General features: G+C 38.7%; 1 protein-coding gene across 1 annotated transcript; it reads right to left on the bottom strand.

Annotated features, from left to right (window-relative positions):
- Nucleotides 1-2,698: 2,698 nt before the first annotated feature.
- LOC115795023 (uncharacterized) lies at nt 2,699-5,553 on the bottom strand. Its single transcript, XM_030750777.1, has 5 exons — nt 5,429-5,553; nt 4,630-4,791; nt 3,248-3,739; nt 3,091-3,151; nt 2,699-2,952 (listed from the first exon to the last, which is right to left on the bottom strand). The coding sequence occupies exons 2-5, from the start codon at nt 4,778-4,780 to the stop codon at nt 2,886-2,888; spliced, it is 771 nt and encodes a 256-aa protein (XP_030606637.1). The 5' UTR covers nt 4,781-4,791; nt 5,429-5,553; the 3' UTR covers nt 2,699-2,885.
- Between the last annotated feature and the right edge of the window lie 14,720 nt (nt 5,554-20,273).

Below are 20,273 nucleotides of genomic sequence, written 5' to 3'. Positions count from 1 at the left end.
TCTGTCGAAGGGGAGCGAGGAGTAGCGTAGCTGCTTTTTATGAAGTGGCAGGTAACTTCAAATGTCTGCCTGTAGAGCATGTTTAACAAGGTGATATTTGATAAACTGGTCATTTAAATCTTACGTGAAATGTCCTTATTAATTTTATATGTTATTTTTGAAATAGTGGATCTGTACATGATGTGCTGCAGAAGTTATCTGCTTATTTCATGCTGTGAAATGTCTTTTAAACAAGACCGGCTACCTGCCCAGGGTGTACTGTTAATGTTGTTACCGAGTGACATTCCCATGTTACAAAGCTAAAGAACGATGCAGGTGACTGATGTGTGTTCATAATTTCTCCAATGTTAAACTGTTGTGTAAATGTTGCTGTTGTTTTGTTATTCTTCCCACACCCCTAGCTGAGGCAGTCAGGAGGAGTGAGGGGATTTTTGGAATTGATGCTGCAAAAACAACAGAATCTCATGTGCTGACGGCATTATTTTATATTTGATGACACCAGAGAACCCAGTTATAGAGCAGTATTAAATCTAACTGACAAATCTGGAAAAATATCTGGCTATAAAATTAACTTTGAGAAATTGAATGCTTTTTTTGCTGAACTTGCCAATCACCAGCAGCCTTAAAACAATTTCTTCATTTACCTGGGCACCTGGATTTAAGTATCTAGGAGTAAACAAATCCCCCAAACTTAAAGATTTGTATAAACTTTTAACCTTTATTTAAAAAGAAAAAAAAAAGATTAAAGAAGAGCATTGGAATCTACTTCCCATTTCCCTCCTGGGCCAAATTAATGTTTATTAAACTGAATATACAACCCCGCCTTAGTTACTTGTCCCAGTCACTCCCTTGTTACCCAGCAAACTAATTTTTTCAGACTTAACAAAAAATTAGTTCCTTTTTGGGATAAATTCCTTACTTAGAATAACCTTTAAAACTTTAACTAAACTGAAAGAGAAAGGTGGACTGGGACTTCCAGACCTCCAGCTGTATTATTGGGCTGCCCAGACAAAGGGATTGATCAATTGGGTACAAAAACGTGGGGCTGCCCACTGGACAAACATCGAAGAAGAACTCTTCCTCCTTATTCCACTGACCTCTCTACCATTCAATAGTAACATTAATGAAATAATGCTGTGGGAGTCACAGGTGTAGGAATTGATATGCATGTGGTTATACCATACTGTTTAGAACAACACCAGCTAATGTTAGGCTTGAGAGTCCTAAAAATTATACTTTCCCTGTCATAAACAGCTTGATTACATATTAATTGCTTCTCTTTTGACACATTTGTGACTTAATGTGCTGCAGGTGTGACCAGAGATCTGTCTCAAATTTATTTGTAGACACAATCTAGACATTTCACATTGTATGAGAGTTTACTCACTAAGCCTTAGTCAAACAATGTTGCATCCACTTAAATGACATTATCAATAATGTTGGCCACGACCCTGAAAAGGATAAGTGGAAGAGAATGGATGGACTAACGCTGGGTAACAGTAGCTAATAGTGTCAAAAAGAGCAGTGCTTATTGACGGAAAAGTTCTGGATATCCTCAACAACTCATCTCAGTATCGCTGTCATTGGTCAGACAGAAGTGAGCTTCACTGCCTCATTGACCTGTATCAGACTCCTTTAACAAAGTTTTACAGTCTCCTCCAGAGTAAATAAAGGACCTTCTCACCCAGCATTGACAGCTGAGGTAAAAAGTGAACTGACAGTCTACTCAACAAGGGAAAATGCCGGCACTCATCCAGTCCAGAGTTATTTTACTAAATAAGTACACTCACTACAGATGAAGGGCGGCCAGAGTTTTTGAGGTGATTCAGGGGTAAAAACACAAAATACCACAAAAATATTTAATTGACCATTAACTGACTATAACCAATTTGTATTTCCTGATTTATTGCTAAGTGCTGATATTATTCAAATATGCAACAATATAGTGTGTACAAAAGTGTATTTTTCATACAAACAGTAGCACAATGGTCAGTCACAGCTGTTATGGGGTACAGTCTAAATTTAATGTTTTTGATCTCTCTTGGTTAACTAAAACATCTTTGTCCTATTGTAGTCACCATAGCTAGGATCACACACTGTGAATTAGGAGGGGTAAAATCTGCAATCTGCTGACATCTAGCAGAAAATAATGAACTAACTTTAAGTTTTGTGATCTTCAGGGCAGCAAACCATGTCTACATTTGAATTCATTAAATATATTCTTAATTTGCTGTAATACAGGCAGTAAAAGGGAATGTAATAATTCTTACTTTGTCCTTATCTGCATCATTTAAACCACCTGTTTAGTGTATGTATGTATTATCATTTGGTTCAACATTCTGTTGAAAAGCTTTCCTTTCTAAATGTCTCACATTATTCCAATTTTTTTAATTTTTTATTTTAAAAGAGAATAATTTTAATGGTTTGCATGGGGTGCATTTGCCAGGTTCATATGTGACCAATAAAAAACATTTTTTAGGATTCTGGTTGCAACATTTTCTGAATCATACTTTGGGGCTTTTATTTCCTAAGTGCTCATCTCATTTTTGAATAAACAGGGAGTAATAGGTAGACTTTATAAAATGGCAACAGTTGATTTTTAGGCTTTTGAAAGGACTCATTATTCTATAGGAATCTGGCGGCTGATTAGGTCACTTTGCAACACTGAAAACAAACTCACTCACACACACACATATGTTGCAAGGCAATATTTATTGAAAGATCCCACCACCAAAAAATAAAGCACTGGTTTATATTGTTTAGCAGGTAATGGACCATGCAGCTACATGATCACAGCTCATCAGAAATGGATCTGATGATGAGGATGAGGATGAGGATGATAATGATGATGATCCTGCAGGAAGAAACTCTGAACTTGCAGCCATTTATTTACACTCTTTGAAGAAATTGGAGGTGCGGCGACACGAGCGTGAGGCGCTCTCCAGGATCTGCCTGTTTGATGAGTAAAAAAAAGGCAGTTATATTCCATGCACATACTTATATTATAAGTGTGTATCTTCTTCTTTTTTAAAGTTTTAAAATTTCAGCTATTTATTTGACCTGTATAAATTTTAGTATCCAGAAGCTTACCTCCAGTAACCAGTCTTGACAAAACAAGCAATATCATCAGTGATGTCATCATTGGTGAATGCTTCAAGGAAAAAAGAAACATTTTTAATATGCAAAATAAAATAAAAATGAAAACTTAAATAATTACTCTCTGTTTGCTTCTGGTGAAAGGACTCACCTGTGCAGGAGGTACGGCACACATTCCTGGACCGGCGATACCCCGAATCACAGAATTGTTTATCAGACAGCTGGAAGAGCCCATAAAGGCCGAGGGACAAAGGCTTCAAGATGTGTCCTGCACCCTCCTCACTGCTTGTTTCATCCCCATCTTCCTCCTCACTGCTTGAGTCGGCCCCCCGCTTTCGTCTTCCACCAAGAACTGTGCTGTTTGACACAAGGGTTGTGTTCACTGAGCTGATGGTAGCGTTAGTAGCAGCAGGGCTAGTAGCAGTGGTTGTAATAGTGGTAGCAGTAGCAGTAGTATTGGTCAGCTGAGTGGTTGGTGAATTGGTGCTTGTTGGTTGGATGGTGGCTGCAGCGGTCATTTTGTTGGCTCCTGTTGTGGCGGGGGCTGTGATCACGGTTGGCTTGGGTGTGGTAGGTATACGGTTACCAAACACTGTGACCAAGGCGGTGTTCAGACGAGACCTCCTGTCCACTTCACAGATAACTGCAGCAAACCAGTCACACACACAATGAGTAGAAAGCAAACAAGGAAAAAAATAAAATTTAAAAATGTGATAGCCAGAAAGGATCGTTGTCTTCCTTCAACCTTCAAAATGTATCTGCTTTTAGTTTGATTTTAGTGGCTACTTTTTTGAAGTGGCCACTTTACTGAAAGAGAGAGAACAAGTGTGCCAGCAGATAAAAGGAAAAGGGTGATAGTGACACTGTTTTCCTTTAACCTCTGAAACTGACTGTATATACTATTAGTTTTCTTTGAATGGCTTTGAATATATATTATTATAATATATTGTATTTTATTATTGTAGGGTCTTTACCTACAATACAAAGCGCCTTGAGGCGACTGTTGTGATTTGGCGCTATATAAATAAAATTGAACTGAATTGAACTGAATTGAATTGAATTGATACTATAAGAAAGCCACTGCTGATGCTTCTATAAACCTCCAAATTATAATTAACAAGACATTTTTTTCTTTTTCTTTTTAATATTGTCAAAAATTTATTGATAGACCAAACCAGACTAACCTTTGCTACAGCTGTGGTGCAAGGTATATTAATGGTGATGTCATTAACATTCTTTGTCCTGTACAAAGATCATGGTTACATGCACATACTGCTAAAATTGTATCACAATTTATTTGCTGACTTTATTCTGCATCTTCACAGCAAGCAGTAACTGAAGTTATCAGAAACATGAAATGGAGATAAAGAATTAAAAAAAGCACTCAGCTAAAATATCTCAGATGTGTACTTTTGTACAGCTAAGGTACAGCTGTGGTTTTCATCAGCACCCAAGTGATTTGTGTTTGTGACTCTGGGGGTTATGAGAGTCAGTTCATGGTCCTGAAACAAAGAAAATCACAGTTAAGCTCACTTGTTGCCAGGATTCCTTCCTCCAGTCCTCTGGGCAGTTTGAGCTTTTCTCTGAGCTTGTCTCTGAGCTCACATTTGGAGACAATCCGGCTCTCAGAAAAGCTGGGCAGCAGAACTGCCACAGCCGCCACGACCAGCAACCCAAGCTTCATATCAGCTCCTTCTGTGGGGAGAAAAGTGAAAATGAAAATACAGGTGTGAAAAAAAACTTTTTCATGCACTGCAAATTTCTCTACTGCCAGAAAAATATCAAGATTAATTCATTACTTTTAAATAATTAAAAAAAAAACCTGTCAGTGAGGTGAGATTATATTGCATTCATGTACAATTCAAGCTGTGCTAAAGTCAACTTTTGTAAGAGTAGAGTGTTTTTTTTCCCCTTTTCCTTCTTGTTTGATTCTACAAAATGTCTAAAAGTTCAAGGTTACATATAAGCAAGTGGACATCAAGATGCAAGATTTTGCTCACAAGTTATGAAGCTGTGTTTGGTTTCCCCAGATTGATTGAAGAAATTTGAGATGCATTAAAACATATTAAGACAATAAGAATTATTTGAATGCATTCGTTTAAAATGAGATTTCCTAAAGAGGACACACACTCAGACTTTAAAGCAAATTGTCATCAACACAGCTGCAGTTTGCTATGAAAAAATTTCTCTCCAGTCATTTTTTTCCAAGCCTACAATGAAATGTATTTGAAAAAACAACAAGAACAAGTGAGATAGTAAAATGTAAATCTTTTGCATAATATAACAAACACAAAATGATAGTAATACAAATAGTAAAGAGAATCTTCCTTACCACGTTGGTCCACTTGACTGTTATCTGAGAGAAATCTCCCTGTCTGTATGTTTGCACACAGAGCCTGGGAGTTTATATATGATGCCTTTGACCACTGGACCAGCCTGTTTTACTGTTGTCTTTGCTGTCTGGGGAATTTCACATGAGACACTGGAAATTTTTTTTTACTGCCAACAAAACAATATACAAAGGTGAATGTGATCATTGTTATGGCCTTTACTATGGAATATGCTCTTTTACCAACCCCACGTGACATTAACTCACCCAGCACCTGAGGGATGCATTCAAAGTGTTCATTGGCTTGAATATCAAATGACAGCACTCAGAAGGATTATTCAGGGGCAGACGAGGGACTGGACTTGTCTGAAATTTGTCATTTGACTGTAAAGGAGGTGGGACCCTGATTAACTTCAGTATTCACGTATTTGGAAGTTGCAGAACGAATCTCAACAACAATGACACTGATCACTGAACACCAAAATCAAATCTGTTCACCCTTGAGTCCAAGTGACTTCTAATGTCAAAGTTGAAGTAATTCCCAGTGACAGCATTCATCTGCACACAAATAAAAGTACAATGTTCTTTGTCTGACGCAATGTTTTTGTTCAGCACCGATTGCAGAACGGGTGGGGCTGGATAGTTTCCCATAGTTATTTTTTGCTGTGTCACTGAACTCGTTGAATGACATCACATGTTTCTAGGATATCTGAAATGCAAGCGACACAATGACAATAATCTTTGGTTTCAGATGAACCAGTTTAATCACCCAGAGAATAGCGTAGACACAGTGTGACGAAAATTGGGGTTTAAGTTTCATTTGAAATGTTTACTCACTGATTTATCTTTACTTTGCACACAATGCAATGTTATTGTTAAGAACCTTGAGGTGGATTGTGACTTGGCACTATATAAATACAATTGAACTATTTATTTAGGTTTACAGTGGGAGTGGATAAAATAAAGAAAGAACTGAATGTCATCATAAAGGGAACAAGACACACAATGAAAACAATTTACAGCGCCCGAGAGTCCATCTTACTGCAGAGTACATACAGATTCATGCCTCAGGGCAGTCTGTTTTGCTAAGGGTAGTTTTATGTTCTCCTTTTCTCCTGCTGTTTCAAAACAAACTCAGCATGCAAGCTGCTATTCATTCTGCTTCCAAAATTATGTAGAATTATAATATCAATTGGAGAAGCATCTGTTAGTGTAACCTTAACTTCACCTTGTTCACTGTCACTGTGTGCAGGCAAGCTGCCTGAGCCACACCTGCAGTGAAAGACTGATACAGACAACTCAGGACAGAAACAGTGAGACAAAAAAATAGCGTCATTAGCTAGAGCTACTGAAGGGGTGTGAGGATAAATATAGCTGTAACAAAGTGATATCTGATAAACTGGTAATTTTAAATCTTACATGAAATGTCCTTACTTTCTATGATCCGTACATGATGGGGAAACTCTGCCCACATTGCCGTGTACATTTTTATTCTGCATCATATTGGTGTGTGTCATGGATGTGCCACTGTTCAATTGTTCTCTTTTTGTTAAGGATTTTTTTAATACCAAGTCAACTTCTAATAATCAGCTTCATGACAAAAACAATCTCTCACACGATCGCAGCAATCTGATAAAGACCACAGAAATTGCAAAGCCGGTTTTTGCTGCAACACTACATCCATAATTTAACCTACGTTTTACCTAATGACTTTCCAAACGGTCAGGGAATATACATTTTTCTCTGCCAACCAGTGGTTGCAAGGAGGATACCAACCGGTATCTACAAGTGCACTGGTTACACACAGCAAAATTGTAAGTGTCCTCTATGCGATGGTGTCATTTCAAATGTTTTAAATGGTTGACTACTTTTAATTAGGCAGAGGGATATAGTGCTTGGAAAATCTTGTACATCTTTCAAGATTGTACAATGAAAGATGATACATAGAGAGATTCAATCTTTATTACTTTGCTACAAAAATACAAAAGAAATATTTAAAACTGTTGTGGTAACATTACCAGCTCTTTTATTTCGAACCAACAACCAGTTTTATAACATACCAAAGTAATGCCATGTAGATAACACTGAAAAATACACAAGCAAGGATCCAACAGACTCCACTGTAAAGTCCACAATGCACTTTAGAATCTGCCATGAAAAATAAGCACACTGTATCCCTGCTCAGCTTGTGCTGTGTTAAATATAACTGTTCTGCCATCATAACATGGTTCGCATGCTCCAAGAATGTGTTAGACAATGTCCCTTCGAAATAAGGGAGCAGTTGAAAAAGGCTACCACATATTTAATGTTACAAGTTTTAATAACCAACATATGTATGAAACATGAAAAATAGCAATAAATAAATAAATAGATAAATAAAAATGGCTATACAGTGTACATAAGGGATCACCAAACGTTGCTGCTTAGTCAGCAGTTCTCCCTCTTCTCTAGTGGAATGCCTGGAACATTATTTAGCTGCCTTGTCAACTTTGACAGATTTCCAGCTGGGAAAATCACGTGCACACGGCCTTCTTTATATGACGTTCTTCTGCTTGCCTGGCTGCTGTAGCTGTGGGGATGTTCTTCACTCTCTGTTGTAGTGTCTTGATGGCATTTAGTTTGTGCTCCAATGGGATGATGAAAGTCAAACCTTAAATACTGTAGGTACTGGTTTATGATACATATCAAATTTCAAACATCTCCTTTTACTCATGACAACTTCACAGTCCAAAAATGTCAACCTCTCATTTTTCATATCATCCCTGGTGAACTTGATGTGTTTGCCAACCAAGTTAATGCGACTGGTGAATTGTGGTACATCATGAGATTTGAACCACCTGTCTGACACTTCGATTCATTTCCTCATTCATAAAATTGCTGCAAAGCAATCAGAGGAGCGAATTCATCTGCAAATGTTCATGTTTCTACAAGCACTGAAATCCCAGTTACATGTTAGTTTGTTATTTTTGTACATAACATGAAGGTTTTACAGTCATTCACTTGTCAATAGGCTGTAGGGATGGAGACAGTGATAATGTCTCGGATTTATGGGGCAGCTGCAGCTGTCAGTCAGTTCCTCTGAAACATTTACTGTATTTACTGTAGCATCACTGTTACATCGCACTGATCTGGATGAAGCTTTAGACAGAACACACTGGATGGAAAAATGTCTGGATCAGAAGCTGTGAATGTTTGAGTGAAGATGAGGCTGAAATGATATGAAGACTTGAAAACTGAACTAAATGGATTTAAAGTGACTTAAATGTTGTCAACATTTTGAAAGATCTGCTGTCTGAAATTCAGAGTATGAATTTCCACATATTTTCCACTAAAAATCATCTAAATTGGTGATTATAGGCTCGATAACATATCAGCAAACCATGTCCGAGTCCACCTGCATTCTCCATTAAAAACAATGAATAAAGTGAGGGTGCTATTCCATCAATAGATTCCATTTTTACTGTATGATTATTCAAACAATTAAATGGCCATAAACTGAACTGTCATAAACTGCAGCAAAAACAGTTTTTATTAAATAAAAACTGATCTGAGGTCAGCTCTGACGCCGGGGTCTGCTGTTGTCTCAGTCTCTAACACACAGGCTGGTCAGTAAACTCAGTCTGAGCTGTTTCTCCACATTTTTATCTTCACTTTCTGTCTCCTGCAGTTTGTCCATCAGGCTGCAGCTGAATAACATTTTATGATGATGACAGAGTGGGTCAGGCTGACTAAAATGACTCGTCGTGCTCCACACTTGACACGTGCGATCCTCCATCCATCAGATTAAAATGGAGGATTCGCTCTTTATTTACCAGTTGCCATGTTGACTCTTGGTGTCGGTGGTCTATTGATGATGGCTTTCTTTTCTTACTCACGCACCCTCTAAATCAGGGTGATCATTCTCAGAGTTGATTGAAGAAACTGATCAGCTGTTCTGGAACCGGAAACTCAGAGTTGATCGACTCAGAGTTTTTTTTTTAAATCAGAGTTGGTTAAACATGCTTTCTGGAATAGGGCTGACCTCAGGTCAGTTTGTTACTTAATAACAAACTAACCTGCTGCAGTTTATGACAGTTCAGTTTATGGCCATTTATTTATTTAAATAATTATACAATAAAAATGGAATCTATTCATGGAACAGCACCCTCACTTTATTAGTTTTTTTTTTAATAAGGTTGATATTCCCTAGTATTGTTAAAATTTTATTATATTATTATAACTGAACATGAGGTTCAGATAGCTTTGCACAAAAATGGCTGACAAAAAAAGTTCTTCAAGGAGTTACTTTTCGTACATTTTGCTTTTACTTGAGTAAAGAAGTTGAATCTGTGCTTCAGCTTTTACAGTAGCCTTTTTCTTTTAAATTATGTGTACTTCTATGTGACTGAAAAAATGTGTGTACTTTTGCCACGTGTGATGAGGGGAATATTCAGAAATATAAATCTACAGTTCACAGTTATCTATGAAAACCACGTGGCAGATCATCTCTAAGCATATTATTATAATTGTAACATATATACCCAAATTTATCCTATTAGTAAACTACTAAAATCAACACGGGATAACATTTGATGTATTGCATACTGATAGCTGAAGAGGTTGCGTCTGATTCGTTGAACAGGAAACAGGAGTTGTTGAGCTAAAATCGGGTTGGAATAAATCCAGGTGTAGGTGTGTCACAGGTTAATCTGGTTGGACTGCAGAGGTTGCAAAAGTACAGACATTCTGCACTTAAGTTGAAGTGCAAATACTTGTGTTAAAAAATGCTCTGGTAAAATTTGAAGTACTGGTTCAACTTCTTTACTCAAATAAAAGTAAAAAAAGTACAGGATCTGAAATGTATTCAAAGTAAGAAAGTAAAAATTAAGAAATAAATACCTGGGTCTCTCCATCATTTGGTTTCAGAACTAAAGAAGCATTTTGGTGAAACATCTTCAAGAAGCAAAAAAGAAGTCCAGTCACCTTTTTTTTCAAGCTCCATAGTAGAGCATAACTGTGTTTCCACCTGAACACAAACACTCAGGCCTTACAGTGGGATTCAGAAGGTGGAGGAACCCTAAGATCAGCTGTAGCGGCACCGCATGGGGAGAAGAATTACAACTTTGTATTTTGAGCTCCAGTAAATTTTCTTGCTGTGCAGGCTGTGATCAGCTGCTGCTTCTCTGAGGTTTACTGCTCTGTGTGGATGAACTGAATTCAAAAAGATGTAACCCAGTATTTCACAAGCTGTCTTCAATAATTTCCATCCCCTACACTGACACCATACAGGTCATATCAAAACAGCTTTGATTTAAACTCATCTCTGCTACAAGTTATGTAACCTGTAACTCTGACCATGAACACAGACACTCTGCACCCGTCCAACACAGGGTTTTACTGCAAATACTGTACAGCAAACTGACTTGTTTATCCTGCACTAAACTGCAAAGCTTTCCATACAATCTTTGAACTACACAAATTTAGTATACCTCAGTTTTTTGTTTTTTTTGGGGGGGGGGGTTTGCTGACCTTACCTTTAAATCTAACCTCTGCTTCCTCTCCCGTCCTCTTTCTTTCGCCATCTGTGAATGAAGTTTACACTCATTCTTTTCTCTCCTTGGAAATACAGCAGCTGTTCTTTTAGCTAGCAGACACACTGTGTGATAAACTGCTGTTAAAAACTGTTATTTTTTGAGCATTTAGAAATGCTGTATTTACCCACCAGGCTGTAAATGATCCTTTGTATGCGATAAGCCCCGGTGATGGAGGATATGCCAGAAAGATTGTTCCTCCATTTAGGCTCAGATCAGTTTGTTCTTTGAAGGCAAAGCAACCAGAAATGAAAACTTCCCTCAAATATCCTAAAGCTAAAGTAACGAGTCTGTTTTGGAAATGTAAGCAGTAGAAAGTACAGAAATTCTACTTCACTGCAGGGGTCCCTCCGCATGAGGGACCCCTGCAGTGGCTGGGGAGAGGGAAGCCTGGGCTTCTCTGCTTAGGCTCCTGCCCCCGCGACCCGGCCCCCGATAAGCGAAAGAGAATGGATGGATGGATGGATGGACTACAGTAACAAAGTATATGTATTTTGTTACTTCCTGCCCTGTTGGACTGTCACACTTTGTCACAGTATAGCATTAATGTACTCAGATCCACCTTAAGTGCAGATAAATTAAAGTGTCTGCTTTAGTTGTGGGGCTGACAATCCTTAAATCACGCAAAAGTGTGTGGAAAGAATAATAATGGCAACAAGAGCATTTAGCGATCAGCTCAACGTTACGGAAATTCTGAACATTCATCAGTGTTGTAGTGTGGGAATGTCACCATTCCCCTCTTGTAACTTAAATCTGATAACATGCACTGAGCCGGTAATGGGTCATTACACCATGTGTGTGCTGACGATGACGATGGAAATTATGCTGTGTTGCTGATAAAGGTGCGACAGGTGAGACAGGCTGAGGCGTTTCTGTTGTCTCTATGAACTCTAACAATTCAATTTTATTCATAAAGCATCAAATCACAACAAACAGTAGCTGAGCAGAACAGTCTGTATGCATTAGAGCTTTGACCTGCTTTAAAGAAGTTTCACTTGTAACATTATTTAATGTCTCTAAGCTTCAGCAGCTTTCTGTTCAGACTCACCTATTGTGCAATATCCAATAGTCATTCACCAAGTGCAATACTCACCATCTTCATTATTATATGTATACACTTATTTTATTTTTTACAACATATGTATTTTTATACATTCTCTTATTTTTCTGTATTTTTCATACATTCTTTTATTTTCTGTATATTTTTAGAAGTTCTAATTTATATTTTAGAATGTTTGACTTTCTACTGCATGGCACTGAGAGGAGTGCCCTCCAATCTCATTGTTCATCCTGTGTAATGACAATGAAGGCGTTCTATTCTATTCTATTCTATTCTATTCTATTCTATTCTATTCTATTCTATTCTATTCTATCTTTAAGTGTTTCTGCAGTACCTGCTCATATTCTTGTCATCTGTTTAGATGAAGCATCCTCAAATGAGGCACCCAGCAGCATAAAGGAAAAGAGTCCAGAGGTGGGCGAGGGGATCGAGGATCAGCACTATGAACAATGGTATTCAGTCCTTACAAGACAGACTGAAGCCATACTGGTATACATCATCTGGTATCCTGATGATGAGCTATACTCATCATCATCATCAAAGCACCAAATGAGGGAACATCTTTTGGAACAACGGTGTTCAATCCTCACAGCAGAGACTTAAAGACTGAATGCCACAGAGCACTGAAGTTGTACTGGTGACACATGATGGCGGCCTGTCGCCTCACTGAAACACTTTTGGATTTTCTTTTAAATTATTACCTATTGTACAGTACATATACTGTGAATAAATCAGTCAATGAATGTATCACACAGTCATGCAATATTTATTCAAAGTTTCAGTGATTTATTTTTTATTCATTTGACCCATGTGTGTTTTGCCATCCTGAAGCTTACCTCCAGTACCGAGTGTTCACAACAGAAGCAATATCATCAATTATGTCATCGTCAGCAAAGCTTCAAGGAAAAAAAAAAAAGCAAAATAAAAATGAAAACTTAAATAATTAATTTCTGTTTTTTTCTGGTGCAAGGATTCACCTGTGCAGGAGGTATGCACACATTCCTGGACCAGCGATACTCCGAATCACAGAATTGTCTGTCGAATGGCTGGAAGAGCAAGAAGCAAGGCTTCATGTTCATGATCCTTCTCAGGGCTCGTTTCATCCTCACCTTTTATTTGGCTGTCATCGTCCTCACTACTTGAGCCTGCCTTCCACTTTCTTCTTTTGCTGCCACCTGTGCTGTTTGACACAAGGATTGTGTTCATTGAGCAGATGGTGGAGTTAGTAGTAGCAGGGTTATGAGTAGTGGTTGTATTGGTCAGCTGAGTGGTTGTTGACTTGGTGCTTGTTGGTTGGATGGTGGCTATACTGGTTATTATCTTGGCACCTGTTGTGGAGGCGGCTGTGATCACTGCTGGCCTGGCTGTGGTAGGTGTGTGCTTGTCAAACACTGACCAAAGTGGTGTTCAGATGAGACCTCCTGTCCACTTCACAGATAACTGCAGCAAACCAGTCACACACACAATGAGTAGAAAGCAAACAAGGAAACAGAACAAGATTAAAAAGTGATAACCAGTAGCAGTCATTGTCTTCCTTCAACCTTCAAACTGTATCTGCTTTTAGTTTGATTTTAGTGGCCAATTTTTTGAAGTGGCTACATTACTGAAGGAGAGTGAAAGAAACTGTTATTCTGTGTTTTACATGGAGCTCTTCTATGTCTCTTTGTAGTTCTTTCTTCACAGGAGACTTATTGTATTTATTTTGCATTTTCATGGTACTTTTTGTGAGTTTTCATCTTTTCATGAGCATTTCTGTGTGTGTGTGTGTGTGTGTGTGTGTGTGTGTGTGTGTGTGTGTGCTCGGGCACTGTCAGAGGCCGTAAGATCATTTGTAACTTTCACTAATGCTGTTTCTGTACTGTGATGAATTCTGAATCCTTACTGACACTCTTCAAATAAACCATCCCTCTGCAGTTGATTGGTTAGCAGTTTTAAAGCAACTCTAAAAAATATTTTTTTATCTTTTGTGAAAAAAAGCTTTAAAAAAAAAGCTTAAAAAAAAGGACCAGCATGTTTTACTGCTGCCTTTGTTGTCCTGGGAATTTTCCTTGAAATGCAGGAAATTTTTTAATGTTGACAAAACAACTCATTAAGGTGGCAGTGATCATTATTATGACCTTGATTATGGATTACATTCTTTTACCAAGCCCTCATGACTTTACCGCACCCAGCACTTGAGCAATACATTCAAAGCTTTCATTATCTTCAATATGACATGATTCAGGAGGATTATTTAGGGGCAGACCAGGGACTTGACTGGTCAGGTGTGGCCCTGATTAACTTCAGTATATTCATGTATTTGGGCGTTGCAGAATGAATCTGAAATATCCAAAAGAATGGAACATATCTGAGGTCACAATGACACTGATCAAATCAGTTCATCCTTGCGTCCAAGTGACGTCTGATGTCAAACTTGATGAAACTTCCAGCCACAGGTTTCACCTATGCAGAGTAACAAAAGTATAATATTTTCTGATGGGGCAAAGTTTGCCTGTTTTTGTTGAGCACTGACTCATTTTGCAGAAAGGGTAAGGTTAGATAGCTTTTCATAGTTCTTTTGGCAGTGTCACTGAGCTCATTAAATGGCATTACAAAGTTCCAGGAAGCCTTAAATGCCAGGAACACAATAACAATGATATTTAGTTTCAGAAGAACCTGTTTAAATTACTCAACTACAGAACAGCCTGCTCAGAGTGTAATGAAAAGAGTGTCTTCAGAAATGTTTATTTCCTGATTTACCTTTACTCCACACACAGTGTTGTTATTTTCTTGTTCATATCAGTTGAAAGTGGGATATTCTGCAATCAGAGTCCATGAAGTATAAAAAGAACTTAATGTCATCACAAAATGGAAAACAAAAAACCACAATGAAAACAATCCTGGGGGCCCATCTTTTGCTTTGGTGTTTTGTTTAAATGCTGTACTGCTCAGTTGTCACCAATTCAACACAAGAGTTTTACCCACATTTGCAACCTAAAACATTTGCAATAGAAACATATCTAAGAGCATGGATGTGAATAAGAAGCAATAAGTCCATGCAGCTCCCAGTTTTCTCAACAAAAAGACACAAAGGCGGCCCTGAAGATGATGCCAGCTTAGATTAACGTGGAGCCAAAGTCGATCCACCCACACACACAGTGAAGAGCAAAGAGGTGAACCTGTTACCGAGACAGTGAGCTCAGGTGGTGTGAAAAAGTTTTTTCTAGTACCCAAAACACCTTCAAGGGGAAGCAGAAAAAAACCTGTGTGTTGAGTAAAATTCTGCTTGAGAGTTTTTCTTTCAGAATATCTCACATTATTCCAAATTTAATTTAATATGAAAAAGCACTTAAATAGTTTGCATGGTGAGCATTTGCTGGGTTCATATGTGGCCAATAGAAGACATTTTTTTAGACTTCCAGTTGCAACATTTTCTCAGTCATGCTTTGTGACTGCTGTTTCCTAAACTAGTGCTCATCTCATGTAATGTTTATGAATAGACAGGAAGTAGATGGACTTCAGGCTTTTGAAAAGAATCATTATTCTATAGGAATCTGACGGCTCATTAGGTTCCTTTACAACACTATAAAAACATTCACGCATACACGCTGCAAGGCAATATTTATTGAATGAGCCCCACCACCAAAAAAAGAAAACACTGCTTCTTAATGTTTAGTAGACAATGAACCATGTAGTCCCACAGTCACAGCTCAGTGGAGTTGGATCTGATGAAGAAATTGTGATCCTGCAGGTAGAAACTCTGATCTCGCAGCCATTCAGTTACATTGAGGCGTGACAACATGAGTGTGAGGCGCGTCCCAAGATCTCCCTGTTTGATTAGGAAAAAAAAACAAAAAACAGTTATATTCCTTGGGGCAGATTCAAACCCAGGCTTCTAAATTAGCCTCACGGCATATGGATCACCTGCTCTACACAGTAAGCTAAACTAGAACATGTGTGCATTCTTTGAATATTGCACATATATATGAGGGGGAGTCTTCACTTATTTAACTTCATACACAGAAAAGGATCCTGAGCCCCCCTCAGAAAGTCTTGCCAGAATCTCAGATAGTGGGTTTCCCATCATCATCATCAAAGTACCAATTGAGGGAACATCTTTTGGAACAATGGTGTTCAGTCCTCACAGCAGAGGCTAAAAGACTGAATGCCACAGAGCACTGAAGTTGTACTGGTGATACCTGATGGCGGCTCAGCACCTTACTGAAACAATTTATATTGGATTTTCCCTTTATTTGCCAACTGTTGTACAGCATATATAATGCTAAATGAATGAATGAATGTATCACACAGTCACATAATATTTGTTCAAAGTTTCAGTTTTTTATTTGACCGATATGTATTTTGCTAGCCAGAAGCTTACCTCCAATAACCAGTCTTGATAACACAAGCAATATCATCAGTTATGTCATCATCAGTGAAGGCTTCAAGGAAAAAAGAAACCATTTTTAAAATGCAAAATAAAAATGAAAACTCTCTGAATAATCTCTGTTTGTTTCTGGTGAAAGGACTCACCTGTGCAGGAGGTACAGCACACATTCCTGGACCAGCGATACCCCGAATCACAGAAGTGTTTGTCAGACAGCCGAGTATAGCCATAAAGGCCGAGGGACCAAGGCTTAAAGATGTATCCTGGCTCCTCCTCACTGCTCGTTTCATCCTCATCTTCCATTTGGCTGTCAGCTCGCACCATCCCCTCCTCATTAAACTCACTCCTTGACTACGTCTCCCGCTGTTGTCTTTTGCCTCCACCTCTGCTGTTTGACACGAGGGTTGTGTTCATTGAGCTGATGGTGGATATAGTAATAGCAGGCTTAGTAGCAGTGGTCGTAGTAGTAGTAGTAGTAGTTGTAGTAGCAGTAGCAGTTGCAGTAGTTTTGGTCAGCTGAGTGGTTGGTGAATTGGTGCTTGTTGGTTGGATGGTGGCTGCAGTGGTCATTTTGTTGGCTCCTGTTGTGGAGGGGGCTGTGATCATGGTTGGCTTGGGTGTGGTGACCACAGCGGTGTTCAGATGAGACCTCCTGTCCACTTCACAGATAACTGCAGCAAACCAGTCACACGAACAATGAGTAGAAAGCAAAGAAGGAAACAAAACAAGATTAAAAAGGTGATAGTCAGAAAGCATCATTGTCTTCCTTCAACCTCCAAACTTTATCTGCATTTAGTTTTATTTTAGTGGCTACATTTTTGAATAGACCAAAAAAGTACCCACTAGGCTCTAAAATGCTCTTTCACAGAAGCAAAATGCACACTGAAGGAGACTGAAAGAGACTGTTATCCTGTGTTTTACATGGAGCTCTTCTGTCTCTTTATAGTTTTTTTTTTCAAAGGAGACTTTTTTGTATTCATTTTGTATTTTTGTGTTTCTTTTTGTTAGTTTCAAGATAAGACAAGATAATCTTTTATTTGTCCCACACTGTGTGAAGTTTACAGTGTGGCAAACAGCAAAGGGAGAGTAGATATTTATAAAGAAGAATATATAAAATCTGAGATGAAAAATACTAAAATATTCTACAACAAAACTCTCTAAACATTTATATAATATAGTAAAAATGAATGATTATTGAACTTGTTGTTTAGTTGAGGTGAAATGAGAAAGATAGTAACCAGTCTGCTGTGAGTCAGTGCTGTTTGTAAAGGCTGCAGGAGGAAAGGAGCTACGATAGCGCCCTCTTACGCACTTCAGATGAAACAGTCGCTCACTGAAGGAGCTGCCCAGTGCTGCCACAGTCCCATGCATGGGGTGGGAGTCATTCCCCAGTATGGATGCCAGTTTGGCTTGCATCATCTTGTCTTCCACCACCTGCACAGGGTCTAAGTGACATCCCAACACAGCACCAGCCCTCTTTATGATTTCGTTCAGTCCCTTCCTGTCTGCTGTCGTGATGCTGGTACTCAAGCAGACCACTTCAAAAAAACGGCTGATGCACAGAGTCATAAAAAGTTCTTAGGATTTCCCCAGTACTCCAAATGACCATATTTTTATGAGCATTTTGCTATGCACTTGCCAAACATTATGATAAGGATGGCATTCAGACGGGAGTTCCTATTCAGTTCACGGATAACTGCAACAAGTCAGATGAATAGATGTCAAGTGAGACGTACTGTCTTCCGTTAACCTTTGAAACTGACTATACTTTGAATGGCTACTTTTGTAGTTACTTAATTGATACATACATGTAAAAAAAAAAATCTCCAGCCCTCCCTCATAGGAGCAAAGCCTGCATTAGTCCATTTTTGTTTGTTTTTCTGTCTTTGTAGTCTTTTAGCGCCTCTTTATGAAAATGAGGGTTTGGAACTAGTGATGAGAGTGTCAAACCGAAGCTCCGATACGTGCTTCGAACCCGGGGCTTACAGCCCCATAGAACCACTGCTTGTTTCAGGACGAAAAAAATCACGTGACATATGACGTCCGAGGCAGCAACTGCTTCATTCTCGGAATGAATCACCTGACTGCTTCAGGTGAGTTTCTGGCTACAAGTGAAGGAGTGAGATTGAGACAGTCAGCCAGGTTCATACTTTTTCATACTTTTTTTAAGCTAGAACAGACTAACCTTTACTAGAACTGTGTTGCACGTTATGTTAATGGTGATGTCATTAACACTCTCTGTCCTAACCAAAGATTATGTCATGTCCTGGGCTGTGTGCCCAGCGTTTTGTGTTTAGTTCAGTTTTTCGCTGAGTTTTGTTATGTCCTAGTTTATTATGGTTTACATTTTGATTCCTAGTTCCCTTTGTCCCTGTCTCTCCTGCGTCTGTGTTCTTGTGTCTGTTTTGTCCTTTTGTCATGTTCCTCACCTCCTGTGTTTTCGTATTGAGTTTTATTCCCAGTGTTGTCTAGTCTGCGTTTCTGTCCCATGTGTCTGTTTCCCTGTGCCGTGGTCCCTGTTTAGTTTTCTCTGTGTGCCAGTCCCCCGTGTCAAGTCTGTGTACACCTTGTTTAGTCACTTCCCGTTTTATTTTGACAGTCTTGTGTTCCCCGTGCTTTGTGCTTCGTTTTGCTTCCCTTGTTTAATTTGTTAGATTCTGTTCACCTGTGCCCTGTGTTCCCCAGCTGTTTCTTGTCTCCCATTATTACCTCCTGTGTGTATTTAAGCCCCTGTGTGTGTTCTGTTTTTCGTCGCATCCTCCCTCATGGAGGTGTGGTTATGTTCTCGTTGGGTTAAGTTTTAGTGATGGTGAAATGAAGCTTTGAAGCTTTCCATCCAATCAGCAAACCCATGGGTCGAAGCTTCATGGTGCTTCACTTGCTCTATTGCGCCATCAAATGGACAGTCAATGTAAAGGATTTTTTGTGATGACAATAAATAAATCCTGAGCTAACTAATATGATGTTTGTCTTTATGATACAATGCTGGGGTCAAGAGGGAAAATGGAAATAAATTCGGGAGAGAGCTGTGATGTGAATGTGATTATGTTACTTGGTTTGTAACTGTGCTCACTAGGGACATTTTACTTATTCGTTTTTATTTAGAAATCACAGCTTTGCCACAGTGCGGAGCTTCAGGCGTTTTCTTTTGTTTGAAATGATTTCACCTGCTTCAGAAAATACCCTTTCACAGGGCACAGATGATGCTGGGGTAATAATTTTATTACTATGCGCACACGTTATTAGGAGAGATCAGCTGAAAATGTTCCCAAACAGGGAAAATCTCCTCTTTCGGGCTGGTTCCATCACCAAAAAAGAAGCAGCTCAAATAGATTGTAAACCAACGCGCAACAGCCAATACCACAAACTGTGAGGGGGGGTCCATTGCGTTTCGCTGCCCGTTATATTTTGAATCGCACACCCAGGGGCGTAGAAATTAGTTTCCTATTGGGGGGGACACATACCGGAAACCTGACAGATCCATAAATACTATGAGAAAAGCGTTAAAAAATGCTATTTGATCTTTTACTTTCTTATTTTTCAAATGTTTCTTGGAAAAATAGTGTTGTGTACACTTATATGATTGCATGTATGATTTACATATGTATTTGTTTTATAATCGTAGGACGTGGGCAAACTGGCTTCATCACAGATAAATGTTACCAGTGCACAGATAAATGTTACCAATACACAGATAAATGTTACCAATACACAGATAAATGTTACCAGTGCACAGATAAATGTCACCAATACACAGATAAATCATCCCCTTAGAATTATAAGGTTCTGACATTTTTGACGAAACTGAGTTAATGTCATATACTTATTTGCTGACCACTTATCAACAATATG

Source organism: Archocentrus centrarchus, chromosome 16 (genome assembly GCF_007364275.1).
Source record: "Archocentrus centrarchus isolate MPI-CPG fArcCen1 chromosome 16, fArcCen1, whole genome shotgun sequence".
Lineage (NCBI taxonomy): Eukaryota > Metazoa > Chordata > Actinopteri > Cichliformes > Cichlidae > Archocentrus > Archocentrus centrarchus.
This window is presented reverse-complemented; position numbering and strand designations above follow the sequence as displayed.

Excerpts from the sequence above, each read along its gene's own strand:
- LOC115795023 (XM_030750777.1), bottom strand. The coding sequence starts at position 4,780 with ATGAAGCTTGGGTTGCTGGTCGTGGCGGCTGTGGCAGTTCTGCTGCCC. Across the intron at positions 3,740-4,629 it reads GGAAGGAATCCTGGCAACAA|TTATCTGTGAAGTGGACAGG; the intron begins GTGAGCTTAACT and ends GGTTTGCTGCAG. Across the intron at positions 2,953-3,090 it reads GTCAAGACTGGTTACTGGAG|GCAGATCCTGGAGAGCGCCT; the intron begins GTAAGCTTCTGG and ends CTCATCAAACAG.